This window comes from Elephas maximus, chromosome 12 (assembly GCF_024166365.1).
Source record: "Elephas maximus indicus isolate mEleMax1 chromosome 12, mEleMax1 primary haplotype, whole genome shotgun sequence".
NCBI lineage: Eukaryota > Metazoa > Chordata > Mammalia > Proboscidea > Elephantidae > Elephas > Elephas maximus.
The window spans coordinates 94288930-94307099 of record NC_064830.1 but is presented as its reverse complement, the minus strand read 5'-3'; the positions used below and the strand labels follow the sequence as shown (position 1 = coordinate 94307099).

Genomic DNA, 18170 nt, shown 5'->3' with positions numbered 1-18170 from the left:
AGAAACAATTTGAGCCCAGATAGGTAGGGCCGTCTACCACTTGGCCTTTCTGCCACTTCCTGACCAGCACAAGTCTGTCTAGGTTAATGTGGACCAGGCAGTCCTTTAGAGCCAGACCTCTCTTCAAAGATGAGGGGCCACCATTATAGAGCGGGGGATATTGACTGGTGTAGTAGGGGTACCAGGCAGCAAGACGAACCTTTCTGAACATGTCCTCTTCAGCTCAACACCCTTTACTCACTCCCTCTTGCCTACAGGGTACAATCCTAGTTCTTCAGCCTGGTCCTGAAGGCCTGGCCTTTGCTCCCTTCCTGGCCCACTGTGCTCAGCCCTACACAAGTTCATACTCTTCCCTCTGTCCCTTCCAAGCCTTCTTCCCACATGCCCCACACCCTCTGCCCAGGACATCCTTTCTCCCCTTTTTTGTCCCACCAACACCTAGTTAATGCTTCAAGATCTCTCCTCCAGGAACTCCTCCTGGCTAATCTCCTCCCCTCATACCCCAGCTCATTAGAGGCTCTGCCACATGTCCCCCATCACAGCATTTATCTTGTTGCATTATAACCATCAGTCTGTGCTCCACTCCCTGCATTTCTCTGTTGTCATCTGATGGGATTCAGAGTGGCCATTAACTCAATAGTTGTAATGTGAATGAGGGACTCACTCCTGCCTAGAGGCTGAGAGACTACCTCCTGATCATGTGGCCCTTACTCACCTGGCCTGCCCTTGGGCACAAAGAAGGGTTTCTGGTTTGTCCTAGCCACCGCCTTATTACCTTTGGGCCACCCACCTCGTGATCCAACTCACTGGCTGGAGATGTAGAGAAGGGTCCCCACAGGGAAGGGGGAGGCTGACAGGAGAGAGGTTGGCCCCTCCCTCCAGTCCTCTAGGGAATGTGTTAGTGCCATGGGTGCCGCCTGGCCTCAATGCTAGGGCATTGTGGGGGCCACACCTAGATTCCTTGAACACCACGGAGATGGCGTTTCTTTTCTAGCCTGATAAAATACCTTAATAAATCTTTACAAAGACCTGGACTTAGTTTTACAACCTAAGTGCCCAGTCTCATGCATATTTGTCAGTTCTGTCACGTTTCTGAGAGTTACAAAGAATTATTTCTTCCAGGAAATTTGGGAGGAGGCATGCCCCTCCCTACTCCCTCCCCTCACACTGGGCTTTTTCTCTGGAAGGTCTGATCCTGTGTTCGCAGCCCCCACCTTCAGGGAATGCAGCTTTCTACATCATGCATCCCAGTCCACCCTAGCCCTCTTATCCCAGGTCCCTGGGCCCTGCCATGCCCCTGCCCCTTAGTCTATGCTGCCCCCCCGCCTGGATTCCCCTTTCCTTACGAGAAGAAGAGACAACATTCAAACAGCCATTTCAAACATCATTCCCTTTGTGAAGCCTTCCCTGACCATCCCAGGCAAAGGTAGACACCTCCGCAGCACTTGGGAGGGAGGGTCAGAATCTATCTTCATGACAAGCTTGTCACTGAAAGAATCAAAGAATGAATGATCTCACCACACTAAGAGGTAGAGAGTATGGTCTCCATTTTACAGATGAGAAAACTGAGGCTCAGAAGACTTAACAACTTGCCCTGATCACCTAGGCAGAAGTGGTAGAGCCAGAATTCAAGCTCCAGTTTTCTGATTCCACATACAGTGTGCCTTGTCCACCACCGCCCCCTTTTCTGAGACCAGTGGGGGACAGTAGAAAGACATTTGTGCAAGAAGGTTGTTCCATTGTGTGTGACCACAGATGAGCATATCTGAAGTCGTGGGAACGTGTAACTTTGAGGGGTGTGGAGGCCCTGAGTATCACCATTATAGTTGGGGAGGTAGGTCTCTGGCAGAAGCAGGAAAAGGACACCCCAGGAGAATGGGAGCAGAGGCGGCCCAGAGCTAGGGAAGTGGGTGCTGTCCACGGTGCTGGAGGCCCAAGGTGCTGCTAGTGAGATAGGGGTGAAGGTAAAGTGGGAGGAGGGAGGGGAGGAAGAAGGAGTTTGCTGAGGCCAGCAGGAGTAAAGGAAAAAGTGGCCCAGGTCATCCCAGCGAGGTCCTCCAAAAGATGCCCACTTACTACCCCCCAGCCCCTGCCCTGGGCGCCGACCTCTGCCCTCTCCTTCTCTTCCTCCATGCCACCCCAGACAACCAACAATCTTGTTCACTCTCCAGTTGCAGTCTCCAGCTATACAAGGATGACTCCCAAACCAGGGCACAGATTTCACCCTCCTGAGCCCTAGACTTATGATCTGAGGCCTCTTTGACATCTTCACCTGGATGTCTAGGGACCTCTCACACACACTACGTTCAAATCAAGATGGTCATCGCAGACAAATAATGACCATCAGTATCAGTTCTGAAATGCTCATTGCATGCCGGGCACTATGCTAACATTTCACATGCCTTCGTCTTTTACAATAAACCTATGAGGAGGGTGCTTTTGTTAGTCCCATGTTACAGGTAAGGAAACTGAGGCACAGAGAGTTTAAGTCCCATGCCCAGAGTCACTCAGCTCATAAGTTCGCAAAGAATACAGCCCTGTCTCCCCCTCAAACCAGGGCTCCCCAGGGTAGGGCAGGGTGTTCCCTCAGACCCATATGTGGTCCCCTGCTCACTACAGCCTGGTCCCTCCTCCCCAGACTCACCCCAGGCCACCACTGATCTGAGCAGCCTCCTCCTCTGAGCCGGGCTGAATGATGACCTCATTAGCTGAGAGGCCTCTATGCCTGTCAGCAGCAGAGTTTCTGGAGTAGACTGGACCCAGCAGTACAGATGGGCTGTTTCACCTTCAATTAGTCTCCACCAGCACAGCTGGACTGGCAGGCACCAGCAGCCAGTGTGTGGTCTACCCTACCTATGGCCAGGCCTGCTCAAGAACCCAGGTTTCAGCCTGAGGATGGGGAGGCTAGCCCAGGGGCCCAGCCATGAGCCTTGGATATCAGGGCTCTAACCCTTCAACTGTTTTCTAGCTGGCAAAAGAGGGGGTGCTCCCCATCAGTAGGCATTAAATTAGAGCTACATGACTTAATCTGCACTGTGTTTGGCTGGCTCCAGCATCTGGGCTTGCCCTTGGGACCTGACCCAGTGATGGGGACAGCAGTGAGGCTGAGCCCTGGTGTAGCTCTAGACACTGGCTATACCAGCAGGCAGTGGGTAGGTAGAAGTTTCCTTTCCAGAGGAGAAAATGACCTGTGGGTTCTTTGAATACAGCTCCCTCATTGTCCAGTGGAAAAATCAGGCCCCAGAGAGGAGGAGGGATTTGTTCAGGGTTGCGCAGCCAATCAACAGTAGGGGAAAGACTTGCAGTGTCAAAGTCAGCAAGGACCAAGACAGGCTAGCGTTAGGATTAGGGGTAGGGTTAAGGTTATGACCCTGTCTGCCTCCTTGATCCCCACAGGCCCTTCACCCTCAACACATCCTCAATTCACCCTCTGTCTTGGTTATCTAGTGTTGTTATAACAGAAATACCACAAGACGTGGCTTTAACAAATGGAAATTTATTTTCTCACAATTTAGCAGGCTAGAAGTCTGAATTCAGGGTTCTGGCTCTAGGGGAAGGCTTTTTCTCCCTGTTGGCTGTGGAGGAAAGTCCTTGTCTTTTCTGTTCCACAGCAATCTTCATGTGGCTTGGCATCTGTCTTCCCCATCTCTGCTTCTCGTTGCTTGTTTAATGTCTTCTATATCTCAAAAGAAATTGACTTAAGATACACCCTACATTAATACTGCCTCATTAACCTAACAAAGAAAACCCCTTCCATATAGGATTCTAACCACAGGTATAAACCAAAACAGCAAACCCACTGCCATCGAATGGATGCGGACTCATAGCAACCCTATAGGACAGAGTAGAACTGCTCCATAAAGTTTCTAAGGAGTGGCTGGTGGATTCACACTGCAGACCTTTTGGTTAGCATCCAAATGTTTAACCACTGTGCCACCAAGGATCCAACTACAAGTATAGGGGTTAGGATTTATGACACATTTTTGGGAGGATACAATCCATAACACCTTCCATGTTCCCCATCAAACAGTAGGTGGCCCTATAGTCACAGGTCCTGCCAAATCTAACCATTTAGCTCTTGAATCTTAGTCTAGGCCTCACATGCTCTGGTCTCCCTGTCTCCTAACCACCCCACCCCATTGCTGGGAAGCCTGCCCCAACCAACCAGGCAGTGCTACAGACATTTTTGGGCTTCCATTGCTTCTCAAGTTCTCTCCCTCTCTCTTTTTTAAAATTTTCTTGTGGTATAATATATATAACATAAAATTTGTCATTTTGACCATTTTTAAGTGTGTAATTCAATGACATGAATTATATTCACAAAATTGGGCAACCATCACCTCTATCTAGCTTCGAAACTTTTTTATCACCTCAAACACAACCTCCGTACCCACTGAGCTCAACAAGTTCTCTTTCATCTCACTACACTGCTTTTTACCTGCTGAGCTCCCAGAGGGCCAGGATGGGATCTTGTTCATCTCTAAATCCCCAGCCTTTCATAGGACTCTCCCAGGGTAGACGCTAGGGCAGTGTTTGTTGAGTGAATATAATGCCTATCTCTTGTTTGTCTAGCTCCTGTAATGGGGAGCTCACTCATCCTGGGACGGACTGCTGGTTTTTTACTTTCTAAAGTTTTCATTGTTTAAAAATAATTACTTTCTTAAGCTGAGCTGAAGTTGCCTCTAGACAGCTTCCCTGCAGGAGTCCTGGCTTTGTCTTCTGGAGCCACCCAGGTTGGCTAGGCCCTTGCTCTCCAAGTGTGGTCCATGGACCAGCCGCATCAGCATCACTTGGGAATTGTTAGAAATTCAAACTTACAGGCCCCACCCCCGATGTCCTGAATCAGGAATTCGGGGGAGGGAGGGGACCCAGGCATCTGCCTTTAAGCAATCTATGTTTCACTGTCAGGTAATTCTGATGTCCAATAAAATTTGAGCCCACCAGCTCCCAATTCCTGGTCTACAGATGAGTTGTATCAAAAACACCTGGGGAATGTGACCAACCTCAGCCCCAGAGATTTTGAATCAGTCGGTCTGGGGTGGGTCCCAGCTAGGATTGACATATAAAAGACTGGATGCCCTACCACTTCCCCAGTTAAATTTGAATTTCAGATAAACAACCAATAAAACTTTAGTATAAGTATGTCCCAAATAGTGCATAAAATTGTAATTTAACCAGGCATCCTGTATTTTTATTTGCTAAATCTGGCAAGCCTAGCTAAAGGTCTCCGCTTTTAACACACTTCCCAGCAGGTTCAACCCCGTTTGGTCTAAATCCTCCACAATCCTTCAGTATTTGAAGATAGGGATTCCGACAGCCTGTATAAACTTATCATCTCCCCATTATGACATCATATTTTTGGTGATACAGCCTAAGATGACATGCACTAGTTTTGTATTCCTTATTGTGGTAAATAGATATATAACAAAACATTTTCAACATTTTTTTACTGTCCAATTCAGTGACATCAATTATATTCACTATGTTATAGGGGTTTTTTTGCGTGTTTTATTGTGGTAAATACACATATAACAAAACGTTTGCCATTTCAAACTTTTTTACATGCACAGTTCAGTGACATCAATTACATTCATCGTGTTGTCCATTTTTAGACTTCTCCAGCATCACCCTTAACAGAAGATCGGTGTCCCCTAAGCCAAGACTCTCCCTTTCTTCCTCCCTCTTGCCCACCCCTGGTAACCACTAACAAATTTAGGTCTCTATACATTTGCCTAGTCTAGATATTTCCTAGAAGTGGGATCATGTAATATTTGTCCTTTTTGTGATTAACCTATTTCAGTCAGTATCATGTTTTCAAGGTTCATCCTTGTTGTAGCATGTATCAGGACTTCATTTCTCTTTATGGCTGAATAATAGTCTGTTGGCTGTATATACTACATTCTGTTTATCTGTCTGTTGGTGGACATTTAGGCTGTCTCCATCTTTTGTCTGTTGTGAATAGTGGTGCCGTGCACACTGATATACAAGTACCTATTTGTGTTCCTGCTTTCAGCTCTTTCGGGTGACATGTACTTTTTGACAGCCACACCATGGTATGACTCAAATTGAGTCTGTGATTATTTAAAACTCCTGAAAAAATTCCCTAAATATGCTGCTGGTAAACTATGTCTACCCCGTTCCAATTTTAGAAAGTTAGTTTGGACTGAGCTTCAGAATGTGGCATTTCTCACTATACTGTTTTTACCTTCTTCGTTTCCTTCCAACTTCCAGCCTGTTGAGTCCTTTGGGTCCTGCATCTATATTTCTGAACCCTTCTAGGTTGTGTCCTTGGTGAATCTCATCATCAGGCTCCCAATGTCCCTATTTGGTCCATGGTGAACACACTGGACCAGACATGGCTGAGGATAGAGCCATGCGGTCCCCCACTGAATACCTCCATCTACTATGACATTGACCCATTAATCAGCTCCCTTTGAGCATAGATCAATCAATCAACCAATTACACCAGTAGAATATCAGTAGCCACCAGTACAATGTCTCCTTCTCCTTCTGAAATCTCACGAGGATTGTGTAAAAGATAATGTCAGATACCTTATTGAGAGACCTTGGGCCTGCAGCAGCCCCTGGTCTGCTAGCCCTGCAACCGTGACTTGGAAGGAAGTGGGGTAGTAGGCACAGGCTCGCTCCTAGGGGACCAGCACCAGTGCCTTGTGGTTACTGCTCCCTCCTCTAGGGGCTCAGAGGGCATCCTTTTAATAACCTGCCTCAGAGTCCTGCCTGGCTCCCTTTCCACTCGTCAGGTGATAGCGGTACAATCCACCATCTGTCTTAGTGAAAATCCAGGCTGCATCTGCTCCCTCCTATCTTACACCCTTCTCCTTTCCTCCTCAGTCATTTCTGCAAAGAATGCCCCCAGCAGTCTAACAGTCTTACCCAGGAATTCCTCCAGTGCTGGGGGTAGAATTTCTTGGGAACCTGGAGATCTGAGTTCATTCAGAGCTGCTCCTGCCAGCTCCCCCTCCCCTGCCCTCAAGGAACTCTGGCCCAGGTCAGAAAGAAGGCTTGCAGAGCAGCATTGCTCAGCATCTGGCTGCAGGGGCTCTGGCTGGGGCCTTAGCATTTTGTCCCCAACCCTCTGTCTGCCTCCAGTGCCAGAGAGGAAGGGGTGGTCTCTTCCCCTTAAAGGGCTCATAGTCTCAAAGGGAAGGCAGACAATCTGAATGTCATATTAACGAAATCTGGACAAAAGGTGCGGAAGGACAAGGAGGGAATGACTCATCCTTCCCCAGAAGAGGGGAAGGCTTCTCAGGGGAGGCAGCATTTGGGTCCTAAAGGATGAGTCAAAGTTTTAGGGAGAACTTCTGAATACACTAGGTGGGGAAGGGAAACTGAATTCCAGCAAAGGGGAACAGCATGGACGAGGGCACAGAGGCATGAGGGGGCATGTTTGGAGAACAGTGACTGTCTTTGTTTCCTCGGGCTTCTGGAGCAAATTACCACAAAGTGGGTGGCTTAAAACAGAAATTTATTTTCTCACAATTCTAGAGGCTAGACGTCTAAATTTAGGGTATCATTAGAGCCATGGTCTCTCTGAAATCTCTAAGGGAGGATCCTTCCTTGTCCCTTCTTGCTGCTGGTAGCCCCAGGTGTTCCTTGGCTTGTGGCAACATCACACCAATCCCTGCTTTCGTCTTCAGATGGCTGTCATCCACGTGTGTCTCTCTTCCTCTTTTTTATAAGGACACAGTCATAAAGAGATTAGAACCCACTCTAATAACCTCATCTTAACTAATTACATCTGTAGTGACCTGTTTCCAGATAAGGTCACGTTCACCATACTGGGGGTTAGGACTTCAACATATCCTTTGGGGGGACACAGTTCAACCCAGAACAATGACCAAGGCTGAGGAGCTGGATGTTGTTACAGGATGGGGTGTGGCAAGGGATAAAGTTACAGGAGAGCATAAGGCAGAATGTGAAGGGTCTCGCAAACTACATTTAGGACCGTGTCATATTTTCCTTCATCCCACCTCCTCTTTAGTTGTCTTTCATTAGTTCAACCAGTGCATTGAACTTCACAGGGATTAGGCACTTTGTTGGCACTAGAGGTCAAACACTAATCTGCCCTCAGCCAAAGGGGGAGCCAGATTGCAAACCCCCAATGACAAACAGTGAGTAGCAAGAGCATTGGGAGGGTAGCACCAGCCAGAGTGGTGAGGGAAGGCTTCTGGAAGGTGATGATGCCTATGAGCAGGGACTTTGAAGACAAGTAGGAATCAGGTGAAGAATATCCCAGGGAAAGGGAGCAGCCAGTAGAAAGGCCTGGAGGCAAGACAGATGAATGTGTGTAGGGTGGCAAGTGGTAGGGGATGAGGCTAGACTGGGAGGCAGAGTCATATCACCACTTCAAGGCAAGGTGACAGAAAGCCACTGGAAACTGTTAATCAGGGTATGACACAGTCTGGTTTGCTCCTGGACCAATCTCCCAGATTGCTAACGGAGGATGGACAGAAAGAGGCCTGAGGGGAGGGAGGAGACCAGAGTGAGAGGACAGGGCTTAGATTAAGGTGGTAACAAGTGAGAGAATATGAACAGATGTCAGTGATGTTGAGAAGAGGGATAAGAGACCAAACTTCATGACAAGTGACCTTCTGTGGGTGAGGGCAAAGAGAGTCTCCCATATCCCATACATGTCTCTGGTTCTAGTGACCTGCAGATGCAGGGATCACCCCTGAGCCAGGCACGTGACCAAGGTAGGTGTTTGGGGCATGGTGAGTGGGTGATGGTTGTGAAGCATCCCAGGAGGAACGCTGCTGGAGCTGGGGGTGCTGGGCTGGCTAGGGACAGAGGTAGGAAGCCAGCCAACAGGGTTTGGAGGTGGAGAGGGTCCTGAGAGAGGGATTAGAAGGGCAGCTTTTGTCTATAGACCCCCAGGAGCTGCTGCTCCCTCTCCTGAAGAACGTGGATGATGCTCCAGAGGCTCAGAGAGGGGCAGTGACTTCCTCAGGGTCACACAGCAAGCACTGGAAAAGCCTGGCCTAGATCCCAGGGACTCGGGGCTCTTGGGGATGGTCATGTGAAAGGAACTTATGTTCTCATCACCACTGTCATCCCATCACTCGTGTCTCTCCTGGTCCCTTTCTCTCTATGCCTTTCAGTTTGTGGGGCTCTGAAGAGCCCTACCCCATCACTCTGAGGCCAGCAGGGGAGTGTGTGCTAAGGGAACGGTTGTAGGGAGGAACTCATCCAGGGTGCCCAGACATATCTGACCCCTCTTCTCTTTCCATCTCCATCCACCCCTTCCCTCCTTCCCATCCCACTCCCTGGGAAGGAGGCCTCCCTGTTGCTTAGCAACTAGCAGAGCCTTGGAGAAAGGAAATGGAAATAGCTCAGGAGGTGCCTCCTTCCTGTGAAGACGGAGATCCTTGGTATGTGTGTGTGTGTTCTGGTCCTCTACTTTGTGCCTAGTGTGGGGCCAGGACTTCTTACCTACCAAGCCGTGTGGACCGCCCACCCCACTCCAAACCTGCAGAAGGATGTGACTACCTGCAAAGTTAATGTCAATACTACCTTTGGCCATATCATCAGAACAAAGTGTTTCCAGAACAAGGATGGGGATAGTCTCGTGGGCTTCAGTCTGGGTTAGATCCTCACCTGGAAAGTTGGCTTTGGAGAAACTGGCCAGATCAAAGTAGAAAGTGGAACCTGCACCTGGGGTGAAAATGGAATTGCACCTAGTGAAGGCCCCATCTTCCCATCTCTGCAGGGCAGCCCTGGGGGCAGACAGGAAGGTGGGGCACATGTGGTCTGTGAGCCATAGGCCAGAGCCAGGGCAATGGAAGGGGAATGAGGGAGGCTGACACATGTGGTCTGTGACCCCACAGACCAGAGCCAGGACAATGGACGGAGAATGAGGGAGGCTGACACACGTGGTCTGTGAGCCATAGGCCAGAGCCAGGACAATGGAAGGGGAATGAGGGAGGCTGACACACGTGGTCTGTGAGCCATAGGCCAGAGCCAGGAAAATGGAGGGGGAATGAGGGAGGCTGACACATGTGGTCTGTGAGCCATAGGCCAGAGCCAGGACAATGGAAGGGGAAGGAGGGAGGCCGACACATGTGGTCTGTGAGCCATAGGCCAGAGCCAGGACAATGGAGGGGGAATGAGGGAGGCTGACACATGTGGTCTGTGAGCCATAGGCCAGAGCCAGGACAATGGAAGGGGAATGAGGGAGGCTGACACATGTGGTCTGTGAGCAATAGGCCAGAGCCAGGACAATGGAGGGGGAATGAGGGAGGCTGACACACGTGGTCTGTGAGCCATAGGCCAGAGCCAGGACAATGGAGGGGGAATGAGGGAGGCTGACACACGTGGTCTGTGAGCCATAGGCCAGAGCCAGGACAATGGAGGGGGAATGAGGGAGGCTGACACATGTGGTCTGTGAGCCATAGGCCAGAGCCAGGACAATGGAGGGGGAATGAGGGAGGCTGACACATGTGGTCTGTGAGCCATAGGCCAGAGCCAGGACAATGGAGGGGGAATGAGGGAGGCTGAAACATGTGGTCTGTGAGCCATAGGCCAGAGCCAGGACAATGGAAGGGGAATGAGGGAGGCTGACACATGTGGTCTGTGAGCCCACAGGCCAGAGCCAGGACAATGGAAGGGGAATGAGGGAGGCTGACATATGTGGTCTGTGACCCCGCAGGCCAGAGCCAGGACGATGGTGGTGGGGGCCTGTGAGGGGAGGCAGGTTTAAGCCCAGCTTGAAGGAAAAACAAGAATAAACTAGCAATCCCAGAGACCAGTTTGGTTGACTAGGAGTTAGTGAGGCGTGCTAACTGCGACTGGGCGGTCTTCCTGCATTCCCGCAAGGCAGAGAAGGCCGTCCTAGGTCATTGCCACGGTCCCTTGAGGTGCCAAGATTCCAAGCCAAGGGCCCTAGAAGCCACTAGTCCAGCTGGCACCCACCCACTTTACAAATGGAGAAAACCTAGTACCTGATTCCTCCTCATACCCTGAGGTGTGACCCAAAGGTGCAAACCCTCCCTCAGCCCGCCCCCCTCTCCAGAGTGAGGAGAAGCGGATTAGCGCCGCCGTGGGTGGACCCTTAAATCTCCAGGATTAACCCGCGCGCACGGACGAGGTTAGCAGGTGGCAGAGAAGTAACCATCCCGCCCCCGGTTTGTGTCTGTCCCGCAGAGCCGGCGGCCGAGACCAGCGGCTCCGGAGCCAGCGCCATGTCCTCCACTGTGAACAACGGGGCAGCCAGCATGCCATCCCCGCCCGATGCCTCGAATGGTTTCCCGCAGCCGGGAGCTTCCTCCGGGGCCTGGCCGCGGGCCGAGGAGGAGCTGCGCGCCGCCGAGCCGGGCCTGGTGAAGCGCGCGCACCGCGAGATCCTGGACCATGAGCGCAAGCGGCGCGTGGAGCTCAAATGCATGGAGCTGCAGGAGATGATGGAGGAGCAGGGGTGAGCTGCGGCCGGCAGGGGCGAGGAGTGGAATGGGACCGCGAGTCCAGCCCGCATAGGAGGCAGAGTGTAGGGCTCGGGAGGGAGGGGGAGAGTCAGGATAGAGGGGTAGGTCCAAAGGAGCCAGAAGGGGCTGGGCAGGTGAGACCTGAGGGCCAAGCTGGGACACGGGGCGGAGCCCAGGAGCAGAGTCCGGACCAGGGACCAGAGTCTGAACCAGGTGGGATGAAACCGTGCAAACCAAGCTCACCTTTCATTCATTTATTACTTCATTCATTCAATAATCTGTCTTTGAATGCCTGCTCTATGTCACACTCTGAACTGGGCTGGGATTCACAGAGGCCAGAACAGACACAGTCCCTGCCCTCCAGAGTCATCCAGTCTAGACGAGGAGAGAGACATGTAACCATCAGTGACAATAAACCAAACCCAACCCATTGTCATCCAGTCGATTCCGACTCATAGTGACCCTATAGGACAGAGTAGAACTGCCCTGTAGGATTTCCAAGGAGCGGCTGGTGGATTTGAACTGCCGACTTTTTGGTCAGTAGCGGAGCTCTTAACCACTGTACCACTAAGGCTTCTCAGTGACAATACAAGGCCTCAATTCCCCCTTCTATAACACGGGTGGATCAAACTGTCCAGATTCTCCCAACCTGGTGCTGGACTCAGTGCAGCAAAGCGCAATGGGCCTTTCCTATATGTAAGGTCAGCCTGCTCAGCAAAGGAATCCTGGGTGCCACACCCAGAACCTAGCTCAGGTTTCACCCTGTCTAGTTCAAGAGTCTCTATGAGTCGGAATCCACTGGATGGGGCAACAGGTTTTTTTTAGTTCAAGGTCTCCATGAGTTGGAGCCAACTCAGAGGCAACTTATAGGAACTCTGGTGGTACAGTGGTTTAGCACTTGGCTGCTAACTGAAAAGTCAGCTGTTCAAACCCACCGGCCACTCCACAGGAGAAAGATGTGGCAGTCTGCTTCTATAAAGATTTACAGCCTTGGAAACCCCATAGGGCAATTCTGCTCTGTCCCATAGGGTTGTTGTGAGTTGGAATCGACTCAGCGGCAATGGGTTTTGGGTCAATGGCAACTAACAACAAGTTCAGAACTAGTCTCAGGAGCACACAAGCGTGTTGGAGCTGTGTTAGGCAATGCTGGGCCCCAGGGCCAGATTGGAGTCACTTCCTGTCCTCACAGACACCCCCACCCCTGCATCTATCTAAGAAGGGAAATGAATGTGTTCATAATCAATTCCACCACGAGGCAGATTAAAATCAGCGGTAGAGGACCCACAGGGCCAACTGCTTCAGGAGCTCAGAGGAGAAGACATTTGAATGGACCTTAAAGGATGAGTAGCAGTTTGTCAGGCTGAGAAGAAGGGCGTGTGAGAGATCCCCAACCTCTCGGTCCACCCATCAGTCAGTAAGGGTTTAGGAAGCCCTATCATCCAAGTCTAGCAGAGACAGGACAGCCTTTACACACAGAGCTGGAGGCAAAGACAGAGAACAAGGGTCGCTATTGTGCAGCTCCAAGGAGAGCTGATGGTCCCAGGAGATCCCTTTTGCATCTGCCCTGAATACTTTGAACCTAGTGGGCTGACTGCTGAGGGAGGGAAAGTGGAGAGCTGGGCCTGCCAATCAGACCTGCGCCATCAGTGAGCTGAGAAACTGGAAACTCCCTGTACATGCAGTTGGGCCTAGAGCCACAGCTGGGCCAGACACTGCCCAGGCTGGAAGTCCCTGTTCTGTGCACAGCAGCCCCTCCAAACCACACCCTTATCTGTCCTGGGCTCCCCTGGAGGCAGCCAAGACCTGGGCCATGCTCCTGGGGTGCCCAGAGGAAACTGAGGCGCAAACAGAGACAACCACTTACTTAAGGCGACCAGGAAGGCAGGGCGAAGCTGAGCCTGGGACCAGGCACCAGGCTGGCTGCCAGGCAGAGCCACTTGTGAGAAGAAGAAAGGGGCCAGGGACTTGAGGCTCCCCTCCAGCTGGGGACTAGGTGGCGGTGGGGAGAGTCTTGCCAGAGTGGGGTGGATGGATGGGAGGATGCTGAAGAAAGATAGCAAGGAGGCATCCAGCTGTCGAGGAGATCAGTTCTGAGGAGCTGTGGGTGTGAGAAAAGGAAATGAGATCCCAAGGGGCAGGACTGGGCAGGGGTGGAGAGTGGCGTATCATCCCACAGAAAGAACCCCAGGACTTTCATTAAACCTGTGAACCCTGTTGTTTTGGGAGACCCAAGGAGTGAGGGGAACGTGGACAGGTGGGTGTGATGAGAGAACAGGAGGGATGACAAGGACAGACAAGGGCCAGCCTTCTGCGCTTTATTCTTAGAAACCACCCCTCCCCCTTACAGAGCCCCCTTTTCATTGAACCGAGCCCTTTCCAAACCAGTCTCCTCACTAAGCCCGTTCTTCACTGAATCTCTCCATCCTGACAGCCTACCTCGTTTCACTCAACTCCCATGGCCCCTCCCTCACTGAGCCCCTCCCTCTGCCCCCAGCCCCTCACTGCACAGGTGAGGGTCACTATCAGGTAAAGGCAACCTCAGCAGAAGATGATGGCATTTGGCCATGTCCTTGATGTCAACCCCATTCTCTCTACCAGCCCTGCATCAAGGCCCCTGGGCATCAAGGATCTCCATCTCTCTGGGAAGAACTCACTAGGTCTCCAAATATTCAGTCAGGGCCCTCAAGGTGGTCCTCAGACAGTCCCAAAGCTAGCTCCTGAGCTACCATCCCCCACCTGCTTCCCACCTCTTAGCCACTGTCTGGTCAGTGGAAGGCACAGTCACTTTGATGTCCCCTGTAATCTAGGGACAGTGGCACCTACCTTTTGGTATTGTTCTGAGCATCCCATGAACCTAGGCACATATGGGGCTGCCCAGCCCCCAGCCAGGCCCCAGGAAGTGCTCAATAACCAGGGGGACCCTTGCTCTGTTGTAAAATCCAGTCATTAATATCCATTTCTAGAAAGACTGGTTCATTTGCATTTATTGACCATGTTTTCCAGCATTTGACAAATATTCACACCAGTCATAGGAACAGACATCCTTCTGGGCCTATTGAATAGCAATCCCTCTCCTTAACATTGTCGGACGGCCGGCTAATTCATTGAGGATTGACACTGCACTTGGAGTCACCTTCCCAGGGAGCCTCTGCACACACCCTACAGTCATGGAGGGTGGGGCTGCGGCAGAGCCCACAATTTACATGACACGATGCCCCACCTCAGCTCCAGACATCCCCACGCACCCTGTCTTTCCACGCCACTTTCTGTGGGGACACAGGCCAGATAGACAGAGCATGGCTTGGGGCTGTGAGCCCTTCTCTCCTTGTTGTGTTTCCCCATCTGTAAAATGGGAATAAGAATCCCACTCAGCCCTCACAGAGCTGGGGTGAGGATCAGATTAATGACCAAGGAAGTGGTTATCAAGGAAGCCTTGGGCCCTGGGCAAAAACAGAGTTAAACATTTTCTACTCCAGGAGTCTCTTTTAAAATGGTCTACCCCCTCAATCCACCTCTCCCTCCCCAGAGGGAGACAAGCCTTAGCGCCACCCCCTCGCCTCCCCCTCGCACATGTGCATCTTCAGATCTTCATGAAACCCTGGGCTTCTGCCCACCTCCAGCCTTTATAGCCTCCTACAGACCCCCCAGGCATGGGAGCTTGGCTGCCTCCTCCCTGACTCAGCCTGGTCCAGGGCCCCATGCCCTTGGCTTAGCCAGCCTCTGCCCCCCTTCCAGGGGTCTGCCAGGTGGGGGGCTGTGCTGTGCTGTGCTGCGTGGAGTTTATCTCTGTGCAGGTGACAGCGGCAGACTGGTCTCCTGAGGGAGAGATGAGATGGGGAGCAGTTTCTTTGTGCTTCCACTGCTCAGAGAGGACACACGCCTTCTTACTGGACCCAGGCCTGTCCAGCCAGCAGAGGGCTAGGCACACACAATGGGCAAGTCAGGCCAAGGGACCTCCAGGCAGGATGCCCAAGCCTGAAGCTAAACAGGGACTGAGGCAGACAGTGGTGATCCAGGGCCCAGGACTTGGTGAAGCTGGGTTAGAGGCATCAGCACAGTGTGGCCTGAGCCACACCCACTGCCCTGGGGTGGAGATGGGGTTTGGAGGAGATGGGAGGAGAACCCAGCCATCCCCAAGGTGGGCTACAAGGGAGCCTAAATTTGCAGAGTCAGAGCCTTAGATGGGGGTCAGGGGTAGCCATGGGGACATGCAGGTAAGAAGCGAGTGCGGTGATGCTCCCCTCAAACGTCCCAACATATTCAGTAGGTATCAGCCATTCTCCCTCCTGGATGCTTTTTAGTCAGTTCCTTCCTGCCCATATTTAGGGCTACTGTCTAGTTCTGACTGTATCCTTTCCTACCAGAACTTTTGCTGTAACCTAATGCAGGCCTCCCTGCCTCCAGCCCCTCTCCTCCAGCCACACAACCACAAGAGTCATCTTTCCAAAACGAAAATCCAACCTTCAAACTCTTCGTGCCTTTGCATCACCAGTTACTCAGTCACTCGCAATGTGGCCGGCACAGTGCCAGGTGCTGAGGAGGCAGCAGTACACCAGAACAATTCCCTCGGGGATTCCCAGACCAGCACAGGATCCAGACAAGTCAACACATAATCACTAAAGCATGAACTACCTGTCAGGATCTGGGAGGTACAGGTTGCTATGGAAACACAAACGCTGGCACCTAACCTGGTCGGAGGGTATCAGGCCTGCTGTAAACATCCAATGAGTCAAAGCTTTGTGCTCAGGCATGATTATTTTCATAGGGTAAACCTAGAAGTTCATTTGTGAGTCAAAAGAGCTATTCATTTTTTTTAAGACTTTTGAAAGGAATTGGCAAATTGCACTCCAAAAAGGGTGGGTCAGTCTGTGAATGCTTGTTGAAGGAAGGGAGGGAAGGAGGGAGGGAGAAAATAGACAGGATCCCATTTTCACACACAGGCAGGGTGGGGAGGTTGAGCCTGCAGTGGGGACAGAGAGAGTGAGCAAATGACAAAGGCAAGATAGGACCCTGTCCCTAATTTGCCACCATGCCTTCTGTCAAGGACAATGACCTGCAGCCCAGGAAAGGGAGACAGAAGAGTCTAGGGAGTCATTCAGCAACAGCCACTGGACACCAGCTTTGTGCTAGGCGCAGGGCAAGGGGCTGAGCAAATGTCTTTAAAGTCAGGCTGGTGGGGAAGTTGCCAGGGGGTTTGGGAGGCTGAGGCAGGAGTTGTCACAGTGATGCAGTGAAAGAAGACAAGACTTGACTCTGGAGTGTAGGAGCAAGGATGAGGAGTAGATAATGCCAGATCTGTGGTCCCCAGCCTGAGACTCAGGAAAGGAGGGCAAGGAGGAGTAGAAGGTCTGGAGCTTCCATTCAAGGCCCAGACTTCATCTACCCCCCACCCCACGCCCTAAGTCAATGCAGAGGTAAGCAATGGATCAACCAATGAGACCCCAGACAAGTCACTTGGCACTTTGACCTTGCAGAGGTAAGGATGCTTTGATTACTTCCTGTCCTAGTTTCCCGGGGCTGCCATAACAAAAGACCACGGGTGGGTGGCTTTAAAGAACAGAAATATATTTCTCATTGTTCAGGAGGCTGCAAGTCCAAATTCAGAACATTGGCTCTAAGGGAGGGTCCTTCTTTGTCTCTTATCTCCTGTAGCCCTGGCATTTCTTGGTGTTTCTTGGCTGCTTATAGATGTATCTTCACATGGTGTCTGCCTCCCCTCTGTGTGTGTCTGTGTCTATTCTGCTCTTTTTATAAGACCCCCCTCAGAAGGGATGAGGTTTAGAACCCACCCTACTCTTCATTAACATAAAAAAAGAAAACACCTATTTCCAAACAGGGTCATTTTTACAGGTACAGTGGTTAGGACTTCAACATAACTTTTTGGGGGACCAATTCAACCATAACACCTCCCAAGGCCGTTGTGAGGATCAAATGTCAACGAGGCCAGGGCAGCAGAAAAGGTCATGTATGAGTCAAGGCCAGGCTTCTCACTTGAATGTCACAGAGAGTGACTCCAGCCTCCAAGTCAAAGGGAGGCCTGCCCTGGGGGTGGGGAAGGGGCAAGAGGGGGAGCTCAGCGCCACCTGGGTATCCTCCCACCTCTGGGAATAGTTCTTCCTTTTTGATTGTTTATTTGTTCATTTGGTTAGTTGGTTGGGTTGGGTTGGGTAGGTTGGGTTGGGTTGGGTGGGTGGGTGGGTGGGTGGGTTGGTTGGTTGGTTTGGCTTGGTGCAAAACAGGTAGGCCTAGAGCTTCCTCAGTGCTAAGAGCCTTGCTTGGGTCTCTGACCTTAGACAACCTGGAAGGTGCACTTGTGACCACAGGCTGAGAGGTGGATGGGGTGGAGAGCAGGCAGGGAGAGAACTAAAGCCAGGGCAGCAGCCCTTAACCTCTCTGTGCCATCATAGGTACTCGGAGGAGGAGATCCGGCAGAAGGTTGGGACTTTCCGGCAGATGCTGATGGAGAAGGAGGGAGTGCTCACCAGGGAGGACCGGCCTGGGGGCCACATGTGAGTGCTCACCTGAGCAGGTGTTGGGGGGAAAGCGGGGGAGGCTGGTGCAGGGTCAGGTATCAGCTGGGTGCCAGAGGAGCCTTTATGAGTGCTCCCTCAGGTGATTGAGAGAGGGGGTGAGGAAGAGGAGGAGGGGGGAGTGGGCATAGGTCCTACTCACTGGGAGCTCTGGGTCTGCTAAGGTGCCTGGGCATCACCAAGGGCCTCCCCCTGCTGCCCT

The 18170-nt window shown here is 51.6% G+C and overlaps 1 protein-coding gene across 1 annotated transcript in view; it reads left to right on the top strand.

The window, feature by feature from the left end:
* Positions 1–18170, top strand: part of SRRM3 (serine/arginine repetitive matrix 3) — a 61564-nt gene that overhangs the window by 14234 nt on the left and 29160 nt on the right. The window contains exons 2-3 of the mRNA XM_049904869.1: positions 11161–11431; positions 17846–17947. Coding sequence (XP_049760826.1) covers positions 11199–11431; positions 17846–17947 — 335 coding nt within the window. The 5' untranslated portion in view covers positions 11161–11198. The remainder of the gene's footprint in view (positions 1–11160; positions 11432–17845; positions 17948–18170) is intronic.